Below are 13,903 nucleotides of genomic sequence, written 5' to 3'. Positions count from 1 at the left end.
TTACTAAACCAGACCTCTCTACCCTCCCTCTTCCCCTCTGTCTAGTGTTATGATGGCTATTGTTTACTACTATTGTATAATGGATATGGTAGTGAACGTATTGTTTAAAAGGAAATCATTTTATTATATTGTTTTGCAGTGTTTTCCATATAATGCATTAGATAGATCATCCTAAGTGGACCCATAGCGCCTCACTCCAGACACTGCTGTAGATGAGGGGTAGTGAAGGCATCGTGTGGTTCACTTCACCTGTTACCATAGCTACATGCAGTGGATCGGGAAGTAGGATCTTGGGTTAACTGGTGTAGCGTGATCTAATCAGTTACCTAGACCGGCCTAGCTCTAAAACCTAATCCTGTTAGCTCATAGTCTGTTAACTAGACCGGCCTAGCTCTAAAACTTAATCCTGTTAGCCCATAGTCTGTTACCTAGCTCTGGACTTAATCCTGTTAGCTCAGTCTGTTACCTAGCTCTAAAACTTAATCCTGTTAGCTCATAGTCTGTTGCCTAGCTCTAAAACTGAATCATGTTAGCCCATAGTCTGTTACCTAGCTCTAAAACTTAATCCTGTTATCTCATAGTCTGTTCCCTAGACCGGCCTAGCTCTAAAACTTAATCCTGTTATCTCATAGTCTGTTACCTAGCTCTGGGCTTAATCCTGTTAGCTCAGTCTGTTACCTAGCTCTGGGCTTAATCCTGTTAGCTCAGTCTGTTACCTAGCTACTGGACTTAATCCTGTTAGCTCAGTCTGTTACCTAGCTACTGGACTTAATCTTGTTAGCTCAGTCTGTTACCTAGCTACTGGACTTAATCCTGTTAGCTCAGTCTGTTACCTAGCTACTGGACTTAATCCTGTTAGCTCAGTCTGTTACCTAGCTCTGGGCTTAATCCTGTTAGCTCAGTCTGTTACCTAGCTCTGGACTTAATCCTGTTAGCTCAGTCTGTTACCTAGCTCTGGGCTTAATCCTGTTAGCTCAGTCTGTTACCTAGCTACTGGACTTAATCCTGTTAGCTCAGTCTGTTACCTAGCTACTGGACTTAATCCTGTTAGCTCAGTCTGTTACCTAGCTCTGGGCTTAATCATGTTAGCTCAGTCTGTTACCTAGCTACTGGACTTAATCCTGTTAGCTCAGTCTGTTACCTAGCTCTGGGCTTAATCCTGTTAGCTCAGTCTGTTACCTAGCTCTGGGCTTAATCCTGTTAGCTCAGTCTGTTACCTAGCTCTGGACTTAATCCTGTACCTAGCTCTGGACTTAATCCTGTTAGCTCATAGTGTAGTAAAGGGCCACAACAACAGCTATTATTACTAATACTGGTGTAGCTAGCAGGGGCTTGCTACACCAGTATTAGTAAACAAGCTAGGCTGGTCTAGGTAGTAATACCAACTACAGCTACAAATGTAGCTAGCGCAGCTGTAAATACCACCACCGACTACTACTACCATTAGTGATGTACTTAGCCAGGCTGTAATTCCTACTACTACTGGTGTAGCAAACTGCTGTCATACCTACTATTAATGTAGCTAGCCAGGCTGTTATACCAACTACTACTACTGGTGTAGCTAGCCAGGCGGAAGTACCGACTACTACTACTGGTGTAGCAAACTCTGCTGTAATACCTACTATTAATGTAGCTAGCCAGGCTGTTATACCAACTACTACTACTGGTGTAGCTAGCCAGGTGGAAGTACCGACTACTACTAGTGGAGCTAGCCAGGCTGTAGTACCAACTACTACTACTGGTGTAGCTAGTCAGGCTGTAGTACCAACTACTACTACTGGTGTAGCTAGCCAGGCTGTAATACCAACTACTACTAGTGTAGCTAGCCAGGCTGTAGGACCAACTACTACTACTAGTGTAGCTAGCTAGGCTGTAGCACCATCTACTACTAATATAGCTAGCCAGGCTGTAGCACCATCTACTACTAATATAGCTAGCCAGGCTGTAGTACCAACTACTACTAATATAGCTAGCCAGGCTGTAGCACCATCTACTACTAGTGTAGCTAGCCAGGCTGTAGCACCATCTACTACTAATATAGCTAGCCAGGCTGTAGTACCAACTACTACTAATATAGCTAGCCAGGCTGTAGCACCATCTACTACTAGTGTAGCTAGCCAGGCTGTAATACCATCTACTACTAATATAGCTAGCCAGGCTGTAGCACCAACTACTACTACTGGTGTAGCTAGCCAGGCTATAATATCAACTGCTACTACTACTAGTGTAGCTAGCCAGGCTGTAATATCAACTACTACTACTACTGGTGTAGCTAGCCAGGCTATAGTACCAACTACTACTACTAGTGTAGCTAGCCAGGCTGTAGTACCAACTACTATTGATGTAGCTAGACAGGCTGTAGTACCTACTAATAATGTAGCTAGCCAGGCTGTAGTACCTACTAATAATGTAGCTAGCACCATCTACTACTAATATAGCTAGCCAGGCTGTAGCACCATCTACTACTAATATAGCTAGCCAGGCTGTAGCATCATCTACTACTAATGTAGCTAGCCAGGCTGTAGCACCATTTACTACTAGTGTAGCTAGCCAGGCTGTAATACCATCTACTACTAATATAGCTAGCCAGGCTGTAATACCATCTACTACTAATATAGCTAGCCAGGCTGTAGCACCATCTACTACTAATATAGCTAGCCAGGCTGTAGCACCATCTACTACTAATATAGCTAGCCAGGCTGTAATACCATCTACTACTAGTGTAGCTAGCCAGGCTGTAAAATCATCTACTACTAGTGTAGCTAGCCAGGCTGTAGCACCATCTACTACTAGTGTAGCTAGCCAGGCTGTAATACCATCTACTACTAATATAGCTAGCCAGGCTGTAGCACCAAATATAGCTAGCCAGGCTGTAGCACCATCTACTACTAATATAGCTAGCCAGGCTGTAGCACCATCTACTACTAATATAGCTAGCCAGGCTGTAGCACCATCTACTACTAATATAGCTAGCCAGGCTGTAGCACCATCTACTACTAATATAGCTAGCCAGGCTGTAGCACCATCTACTACTAGTGTAGCTAGCCAGGCTGTAGCACCATCTACTACTAGTGTAGCTAGCCAGGCTGTAATACCATCTACTACTAGTGTAGCTAGCCAGGCTGTAGCACCATCTACTACTAGTGTAGCTAGCCAGGCTGTATCCCCCCCAGCACCAGTTCCTGTGTGAATCTCAGTGTTTTGCGGTTCCTCCTCACGTCGTATTGGAGAAGGACGACGGTGAGGAAATGGTCAGGCTCTGCTGCGTTCGTCCCCTAGGAACAGATCTAGGATCAGCTTCCCTGCCACCAAATCCTTACCATAACCATTCACTTGGAGATGAAGAACTGCGCCCAGATCAGTGTTTTCGAGTGGGGAAACTCTGACCCCCTCCACCATGGTGTTCCTGATGGTCTTCTGGTCAGAACTACTGAACCATAACATTGGTGTAACTGTCACACTGTAGTAGTGATATGAGTTGACTGGATGTATATGATCTGCCTCTCTGGCTGTGGAATAGGGGTGCTCAATCTACTGTGTGTCCTTGATTCCTCACCTCCTATCTCCTGTCTCCTCCTCAAAAGACCGGTGGATGGTATCTTCTCCTCCTCCAGTGTCTTTTCAGAAGGAGACGGGAAGAAGCCGTGTCATCTAGATTTGAGCCCGTGTCTGCTCCCAGGCAGACCTTGACTCTGCTCTGTCTTAATGTTGCTCTTCTCCTTCAGACCGACTCTTCACCGTCCGTCTCCCTGGCCCAGCTCTCTAAGGTACTGTCTCTCTCTCTGTGTGTGTGTGTTTATGGTCTTTGGGAATCCGGTTGGGGTTCATTTAATTTCAACTCAATTTGAGGCATGAATTAAAATGTAAATTGATTATCACCTTAACTCTTGGCATCTTCCTCTAACTCCATTCCTCTCTCCTCATCCCTCTCCTCATTCCTCTCTCCTCATCCCTTTCCTCATTCCTCTCTCCTCATCCCTTTCCTCATTCCTCTCTCCTCATCCCTTTCCTCATTCCTCTCTCCTCATTCCTCTCTCCTCATCCCTCTCCTCATTCCTCTCCTCATCCCTCTCCTCATTCCTCTCCTCATCCCTCTCCTCATTCCTCTCCTCATTCCTCTCCTCATTCCTCTCCTCATCCCTCTCCTCATTCCTCTCGCCCATACTCCTCCTCATTCCTCTCCTCATTCCTCTCGCCCATACTCCTCCTCATTCCTCTCCTCATTCCTCTCCTCATTCCTCTCGCCCATACTCCTCCTCCCCCTCTCCTCGTTCCTCTCCCCCATACTCCTCATCCCTCTCTCCTCGTTCCTCTCCCCCATACTCCTCATCCCTCTCCTCATTCCTCTCCCCCATACTCCTCATCCCTCTCCTCATTCCTCTCCCCTATACTCCTCATCCCTCTCCTCATTCCTCTCGCCCATACTCCTCATTCCGCTCCTCATTCCTCTCGCCCATACTCCTCCTCATTCCTCTCCTCATTCCTCTCGCCCATACTCCTCCTCATCCCTCTCCTCATTCCTCTCGCCCATACTCCTCCTCATCCCTCTCCTCATTCCTCTCGCCCATACTCCTCCTCAACCCTCTCCTCATCCCTCTCGCCCATACTCCCCCTCATCCCTCTCCTCATTCCTCTCGCCCATACTCCTCATTCCTCTCGCCCATACTCCTCATCCCTCTCCTCATTCCTCTCTCCTCATCCCTTTCCTCATTCCTCTCTCCTCATCCCTTTCCTCATTCCTCTCTCCTCATCCCTTTCCTCATTCCTCTCTCCTCATCCCTTTCCTCATTCCTCTCTCCTCATCCCTTTCCTCATTCCTCTCTCCTCATTCCTCTCTCCTCATTCCTCTCATTCCTCTCCTCATTCCTCTCCTCATTCCTCTCCTCATTCCTCTCCTCATCCCTCTCGCCCATACTCCTCTTCATTCCTCTCCTCATTCCTCTCCTCATTCCTCTCGCCCATACTCCTCATCCCTCTCCTCATTCCTCTCGCCCATACTCCTCCTCATCCCTCTCCTCATTCCTCTCGCCCATACTCCTCCTCCCCCTCTCCTCATTCCTCTCCCCCATACTCCTCATCCCTCTCCTCATTCCTCTCGCCCATACTCCTCCTCATCCCTCTCCTCATTCCTCTCGCCCATACTCCTCCTCATCCCTCTCCTCATCCCTCTCGCCCATACTCCCCCTCATCCCTCTCCTCATTCCTCTCGCCCATACTCCTCATCCCTCTCCTCATCCCTCTCGCCCATACTCCTCATCCCTCTCCTCATCCTTCTCCTCATCCCTCTCCTCATCCCTCTCCTCATCCCTCTCCTCATTCCTCTTCTCATCCCATTCCTCTCCTCATTCCTCTCGCCCATACTCCTCATCCCTCTCCTCATTCCTCTCGCCCATACTCCTCCTCATCCCTCTCCTCATTCCTCTCGCCCATACTCCTCCTCATCCCTCTCCTCATTCCTCTCGCCCATACTCCTCCTCATCCCTCTCCTCATTCCTCTCGCCCATACTCCTCCTCATCCCTCTCCTCATTCCTCTCGCCCATACTCCTCCTCATCCCTCTCCTCATTCCTCATCCCTCTCCTCATTCCTCTCCCCCATACTCCTTCTCATCCCTCTCCTCATTCCTCTCCCCCATACTCCTCATTCCTCTCGCCCATACTCCTCATTCCTCTCGCCCATACTCCTCCTCATCCCTCTCCTCATTCCTCTCCCCCATACTCCTTCTCATCCCTCTCCTCATTCCTCTCCTCATCCCTCTCCTCATTCCTCTCTCCCATACTCCTCATACCTCTCCTCATTCCTCTCTCCCATACTCCTCATCCCTCTCCTCATTCCTCTCCCCATACTCCTCATCCCTCTCCTCATTCCTCTCTCCCCCTCTCCCCCCTCTCCTCCCATTCCTCCCTTTCTCTTTAGACTGCCAACCTAGCGGAGGCCAATGCATCAGAGGATGACAAGATCAGAGCCATGATGTCCCAGTCCAACAGTGAATATGACCCCATACAGTGAGTGTAACACACACAGCAGGGTTGGGCGGTATCCGCGTGATCACGCCGTCCTTCTCATCCCAGAGAGGATTTACAGTATTAATGTCTTAGTGCTGAAAATGCAACAACAAAAATCCCATTGGGTGTCTATTACCATTAATGCTAACAAAATTAGTACAACTGATAGAGCATTTCCATGGAGGCGTCTAGCTAAATATGCTAACGGGAGCAAACTAAAATAAACGAATTGCAAAGACAGGCAATCCAGCTCATAAAGATACACTACATGACCAAAAGTATGTGGACACCTGTTCCTCGAACATCTCATTGCAAAATCATGGGCATTAATATGGAGTTGGACCCCCCCTTTACTGCTATAACAGACTCCACTCTTCTGGGAAGGCTTTAATATGGAGTTGGTCCCCCCTTTGCTGCTATAACAGCCTCCACTCTTCTGGGAAGGCTTTAATATGGAGTTGGTCCCCCCCTTTGCTGCTATAACAGCCTCCACTCTTCTGGGAAGGCTTTCCACTAGATGTTGGAACATTGCTGCTATAACAGCCTCCACTCTTCTGGGAAGGCTTTCCACTAGATGTTGGAACATTGCTGCTATAACAGCCTCCACTCCTCTGGGAAGGCTTTCCACTAGATGTTGGAACATTTCTGCAGGGGACTTGCTTCCATTCAGCCACAAGCATTAGAAAGGTCAGGAGGTTGGGTGGTCTCACAGTTGGGAGGACTATTTCATCCCAAAGGTGTTTGATAGGGTTGAGGGCAGGGCTCTGTGCAAGCCAGTCAAGTTCTTCCATACTGATCTCAACAAAACATTTCTGTATGGACCTCGCTCTGTGTGTGGGGGGTGTTGTCATGCTGAAACAGGAAAGGCCTCAAACTGTTGCTACAAAGTTGGAAGTGCAGAATCTTGTAGAATGTCATTGTATGCTGTAGCGTTAAGATTTGCCTTCACTGGAACTAAGGGGCCCGAACCATGAAAAACAGCCCCAGACCATTATTCCTCCTCCACCAAACTTTACAGTTGGCGCAATGCACTCAGGCAGGTAGCGTTCTCTGGCATCTGTCGAATCACACCTTTTATTCAAGTCAAGTTAAAAATAATAATAATAATAATAATAATAATAAAATCTATAAAAAATCTGTCTGTCTTCAACTCCATATAGAACCTCCATATAGTCCCACGGTCTCATCTGACATTTTCGTTAAAAATGAAGAACCATCTAAAGATGTGTTATACAGTGCTTTCGGAAAGTATTCAGAGCCCTTGACCTTTTTCCACATTTATGTTACAGCCTTATTTTAAAATGGATTACATTGTCCCCCCCCCCCTCATCAATCTACACACAATACCCCATAATGACATCACAATACCCCATAATGACATCACAATACCTAATAATGACATCACAATACCCCATAATGACATCACAATACCCCATTAAAAAAATTCGTCTGAAATATCACATTTCACATAAGTATTCACTAGCCAATCGGTCTGTCTCTGGCTGCGTGAGGAGAAGCATAATCTATGGGAAATGAGTGTCAAAATGTTACTCATACCCTGGCCAAATGCTAGTCCTCAATCTCAAGTCAAAGTACAGTTCAAGTCAAGTCTCAAGTTGTTTTTATTTTCTATCGAGTCGCGTCTCAAGTCAATAAAATGTTGTTGACTGGAGTCCGACTCGAGCGTGGACTCCACACCTCTGCTGTTTCAGTGAACTGTAGTCTAATGTTTAAACTTGAGACTCCGTGGCAGCGTGAACCGTAGATGATGGGGTGATGCAAGATGATGCTCTCTGTCACAGAGTTTCTGTGTACGCGTACACTGTTTGTACGTGTACGCAAAAACGGAGGCAAGTTTAGCCTCACGCTTCAACGCTCTTCGGTTGTTTTGGAATCGACCCAGTATTCCGGTCTACTTGGTGAAAAAGGTTGAGTCCGTGAGCAATGTGTTTTTTTTTCTGTGTCTCTCCTCCTCAGTTACTCTAAGAAGGCCATAGGACCGCCTCCTGCACATTACACCTGCTATCGCTGTGGCAAGAATGGACACTACATCAAACACTGCCCCATGCAGATGGTACAACACTACATAACACTACATAACACATAAGAGCGTAGAGGCCCCTAAGCCAGTCAGGACCAGTAAGGGCATCCCTACATATACACTACATAACATGACATATGGTATCTGTGTTGTAGGATAAGAGCGTAGAGGCTCCTAAGCCAGTCAGGACCAGTAAGGGAATCCCTACATATACACTACATAACATGACATATACACTACATAACATGACATATACACTACATAACATGACATATACACTACATAACATGACATATGGTATCTGTGTTGTAGGATAAGAGCGTAGAGGCCCCTAAGCCAGTCAGGACCAGTAAGGGCATCCCTACATATACACTACATAACATGACATATACACTACATAACATGACATATGGTATCTGTGTTGTAGGATAAGAGCGTAGAGGCTCCTAAGCCAATCAGGACCAGTAAGGGCCTCTCTACATATACACTACATAACATGACATATACACTACATAACATGACATATACACTACATAACATTACATATGGTATCTGTGTTGTAGGATAAGAGCGTAGAGGCTCCTAAGCCAATCAGGACCAGTAAGGGCATCCCTCAGAGCTTTATGGTGAAGGCTGAACCAGGAACTAAAGGAGCCATGTTGACCAGCACTGGAGAATATGCTATTCCTGCTATAGACGCGTATGTACCACACTGTGTCTCTCTCTGTGTCTCTCTGTGTGTCTCTGTCTCTCTCTCTGTGTCTCTCTCTCGCTCTGTGTCTCTCTCTCTCTCTGTGTCTCTCTCTGTGTCTCTCTCTGTGTCTCTCTCTGTGTCTCTCTCTGTGTCTCTCTCTGTGTCTCTCTCTGTGTCTCTCTCTGTGTCTCTCTCTGTGTCTCTCTCTCTCTCTGTGTCTCTCTCTCTGTGTCTCTCTCTCTGTGTCTCTCTCTCTGTGTCTGTCTCTCTGTGTCTGTCTCTCTGTGTCTCTCTCTCTGTCTCTCTGTGTCTCTGTCTCTGTGTGTCTCTGTCTCTGTGTGTCTCTGTCTCTGTGTGTCTCTGTCTCTGTGTGTCTCTGTCTCTGTGTGTCTCTGTCTCTGTGTCTCTCTGTCTCTGTGTCTCTCTGTCTCTGTGTCTCTCTCTCTCTGTGTCTCTCTCTCTCTGTGTCTCTCTCTCTGTGTCTCTCTGTGTCTCTCTGTGTCTCTCTGTGTCTCTCTCTCTCTGTCTCTGTGTCTCTCTCTCTGTCTCTCTCTGTGTCTCTGTCTCTCTGTGCTCATTTTGTGTTTTCGTGTTCTGGGTAGGAAGGAGAGACTATAGAGTAATATAATGTGTTGCAGGGAGGCCTATGCTCTGGGTAAGAAGGAACGTCCCCCCTTTGTTCCTCGTGAAGCATCATCGTCTGAAGATGAGGCTGATCCAATCCCTGATGAGCTGCTCTGCCCCATCTGTAATTAACGCATTCATTATTATTATAATTATTATTATCATTATTATCATTATTATTATTATCATTATCATTATTATTATCATTATCATTATTATTATTACTATTATTATTATTATCATTATACTTTAATTATACCATTTATTTATTGGTTTAATTTAACTAGAAGATTTATTTTGTCAAACACCCCCCCCAAAAAAATGTACATCTGAGCAGAGACTTGTTGTTAAAATGTCTTTGAATCACTTTGTCTGTCTGCTCATCTGTTCCAGGTAACGACCTGATGAGTGATGCTGTGGTCATACCCTGCTGTGGTAACTCCTACTGCGACGACTGTGAGTTAACACACACACACACGGCTGTAACAACCTGACGACTGTGAGTTAACACACACACACACACACACACGGCTGTAACAACCTGACGACTGTGAGTTAACACACACACACACACGGCTGTAACAACCTGACGACTGTGAGTTAGCACACACACACACACGGCTGTAACAACCTGACGACTGTGAGTTAGCACACACACACACACGGCTGTAACAACCTGACGACTGTGAGTTAGCACACACACACACACACACGGCTGTAACAACCTGACGACTGGGAGTTAACACACACACACACACGGCTGTAACAACCTGACGACTGTGAGTTAACACACACACACACACACACGGCTGTTACAACCTGACGACTGTGAGTTAACACACACACACACACGGCTGTAACAACCTGACGACTGTGAGTTAGCACACACACACACACGGCTGTAACAACCTGACGACTGTGAGTTAACACACACACACACACACACGGCTGTAACAACCTGACGACTGTGAGTTAACACACACACACACACACACGGCTGTAACAACCTGACGACTGTGAGTTAACACACACACACACACACACGGCTGTAACAACCTGACGACTGTGAGTTAACACACACACACACACGGCTGTAACAACCTGACGACTGTGAGTTAACACACACACACACACGGCTGTAACAACCTGACGACTGTGAGTTAACACACACACACACACACACACACGGCTGTAACAACCTGACGACTGTGAGTTAACACACACACACACACGGCTGTAACAACCTGACGACTGTGAGTTAGCACACACACACACACACGGCTGTAACAACCTGACGACTGTGAGTTAGCACACACACACACACGGCTGTAACAACCTGACGACTGTGAGTTAACACACACACACACACGGCTGTAACAACCTGACGACTGTGAGTTAACACACACACACGCACACACGGCTGTAACAACCTGACGACTGTGAGTTAACACACACACACACACGGCTGTAACAACCTGACGACTGTGAGTTAACACACACACACACGGCTGTAACAACCTGACGACTGTGAGTTAACACACACACACACACAGCTGTAACAACCTGACGACTGTGAGTTAGCACACACACACACACGGCTGTAACAACCTGACGACTGTGAGTTAACACACACACACACACACACACCCGGCTGTAACAACCTGACGACTGTGAGTTAACACACACACACACACGGCTGTAACAACCTGACGACTGTGAGTTAACACACACACACACACGGCTGTAACAACCTGACGACTGTGAGTTAACACACACACACACACGGCTGTAACAACCTGACGACTGTGAGTTAGCACACACACACACACACACACGGCTGTAACAACCTGACGACTGTGAGTTAGCACACACACACACACACACGGCTGTAACAACCTGACGACTGTGAGTTAGCACACACACACACACACACACACACGGCTGTAACAACCTGACGACTGTGAGTTAGCACACACACACACACACACGGCTGTAACAACCTGACGACTCTGAGTTAACACACACACACACACACACACACACACACACACGGCTGTAACAACCTGACGACTGTGAGTTAACACACACACACACACGGCTGTAACAACCTGACGACTGTGAGTTAACACACACACACACACACACACACACACACACGGCTGTAACAACCTGACGACTGTGAGTTAACACACACACACACACGGCTGTAACAACCTGACGACTGTGAGTTAACACACACACACACACAGCTGTAACAACCTGACGACTGTGAGTTAGCGCACACACACACACGGCTGTAACAACCTGACGACTGTGAGTTAACACACACACACACACACACACACGGCTGTAACAACCTGACGACTGTGAGTTAACACACACACACACACGGCTGTAACAACCTGACGACTGTGAGTTAACACACACACACACACGGCTGTAACAACCTGACGACTGTGAGTTAACACACACACACACACGGCTGTAACAACCTGACGACTGTGAGTTAACACACACACACACACGGCTGTAACAACCTGACGACTGTGAGTTAACACACACACACACGGCTGTAACAACCTGACGACTGTGAGTTAACACACACACACACACACACACACACGGCTGTAACAACCTGACGACTGTGAGTTAACACACACACACACACGGCTGTAACAACCTGACGACTGTGAGTTAACACACACACACACACACACACACACGGCTGTAACAACCTGACGACTGTGAGTTAACACACACACACACACGGCTGTAACAACCTGACGACTGTGAGTTAACACACACACACACACACACACACACGGCTGTAACAACCTGACGACTGTGAGTTAACACACACACACACACACACACACACGGCTGTAACAACCTGACGACTGTGAGTTAACACACACACACACACACACACACACACACAGCTGGTCCAGGTCCCCCCCCCACCTCGCCCAGACAAACCGGTGACCCAACCCCCCCGCCCAGTCAAACCGGTGACCCAGGACCCCACTTCCCCAGAGTGGGATGAACAGATGGCATGCTAGCTGTTCCTGTAGACTGCCAGTCATTGCGCTAATGCTAGTTAGCATTGTCTTTGTGAAACTAACTCTTTTATCTTCCTTTTTCGATAGCAGCAGACATGTGGTGAGCAATATGTCTGGAACATCGAAATCACAATAACATCGCAGTATTGAATCCTAAAACACGTGGCATCGGCGCCTAAGTATCGCGATCGTATCGTGAGGCCCATGGCATTTCCCATGCCTAGGTTATATTTGGGCATTTCCCATCTCTAGGTTATATTTGGGCATTTCCCATCCCTAGGTTATATTTGGGCATTTCCCATGCCTATATTTGGGCATTTCCCATCTCTAGGTTATATTTGGGCATTTCCCATCCCTAGGTTATATTTGGGCAATTCCCATGCCTAGGTTATATTTGGGCATTTCCCATGCCTAGGTTATATTTGGGCATTTCCCATCTCTAGGTTATATTTGGGCATTTCCCATGCCTATATTTGGGCATTTTCCATGCCTAGGTTATATTTGGGCATTTCCCATGCCTAGGTTATATTTGGGCATTTCCCATGCCTAGGTTATATTTGGGCATTTCCCATGCCTAGGTTATATTTGGGCATTTCCCATCTCTAGGTTATATTTAGGCAATTCCCATGCCTAGGTTATATTTGGGCAATTCCCATGCCTAGGTTATATTTGGGCATTTCCCATGCCTAGGTTATATTTGGGCATTTCCCATGCCTAGGTTATATTTGGGCATTTCCCATCTCTAGGTTATATTTGGGCATTTCCCATCTCTAGGTTATATTTGGGCATTTCCCATCTCTAGGTTATATTTGGTTATTTCCCATCTCTAGGTTATATTTGGGCATTTCCCATGCCTAGGTTATATTTGGCCATTTCCCATCCCTAGGTTATATTTGGCCTTTCCCATGCCTATATTTGGGCATTTCCCATCCCTAGGTTATATTTGGCCTTTCCCATGCCTATATTTGGGCATTTCCCATGCCTATATTTGGGCATTTCCCATGCCTATATTTGGGCATTTCCCATGCCTATATTTGGGCATTTCCCATGCCTAGGTTATATTTGGGCATTTCCCATGCCTAGGTTATATTTGGCCATTTCCCATCCCTAGGTTATATTTGGCCTTTCCCATGCCTATATTTGGGCATTTCCCATCCCTAGGTTATATTTGGGCATTTCCCATGCCTATATTTGGGCATTTCCCATGCCTATATTTGGGCATTTCCCATGCCTATATTTGGGCATTTCCCATGCCTATATTTGGGCATTTCCCATGCCTATATTTGGGCCTTTCCCATGCCTATATTTGGGCCTTTCCCATGCCTATATTTGGGCCTTTCCCATGCCTATATTTGGGCCTTTCCCATGCCTATATTTGGGCATTTCCCATGCCTATATTTGGGCATTTCCCATGCCTATATTTGGGCCTTTCCCATGCCTATATTTGGGCCTTTCCCATGCCTATATTTGGGCCTTTCCCA

The 13,903-nt window shown here is 46.7% G+C and overlaps 1 protein-coding gene across 4 annotated transcripts in view; it reads left to right on the top strand.

Moving 5' to 3' along the window:
* The window catches only part of LOC110487340 (E3 ubiquitin-protein ligase RBBP6), a 40,429-nt gene that overhangs the window by 6,901 nt on the left and 19,625 nt on the right, over positions 1–13,903 (top strand). For 2 of the 4 annotated variants that reach the window (XM_036948662.1, XM_036948661.1), the window contains exons 4-9: positions 3,726–3,767; positions 5,916–6,004; positions 7,982–8,078; positions 8,609–8,745; positions 9,378–9,487; positions 9,757–9,819. In XM_036948662.1, the coding sequence (XP_036804557.1) occupies positions 3,726–3,767; positions 5,916–6,004; positions 7,982–8,078; positions 8,609–8,745; positions 9,378–9,487; positions 9,757–9,819 (538 nt within the window). Of the gene's footprint in view, positions 1–3,725; positions 3,978–5,915; positions 6,005–7,981; positions 8,079–8,200; positions 8,442–8,608; positions 8,746–9,377; positions 9,488–9,756; positions 9,820–13,903 lie in introns of those variants that run through there. The other 2 variants (XM_036948663.1, XM_036948664.1) reach the window with 2 other exon arrangements.

This window comes from Oncorhynchus mykiss, chromosome 17 (genome assembly GCF_013265735.2).
Source record: "Oncorhynchus mykiss isolate Arlee chromosome 17, USDA_OmykA_1.1, whole genome shotgun sequence".
NCBI classification, from domain to species: domain Eukaryota; kingdom Metazoa; phylum Chordata; class Actinopteri; order Salmoniformes; family Salmonidae; genus Oncorhynchus; species Oncorhynchus mykiss.
The sequence above is the reverse complement of the archived record's forward strand: the minus strand, read 5'-3'. Positions and strand labels throughout refer to the sequence as shown.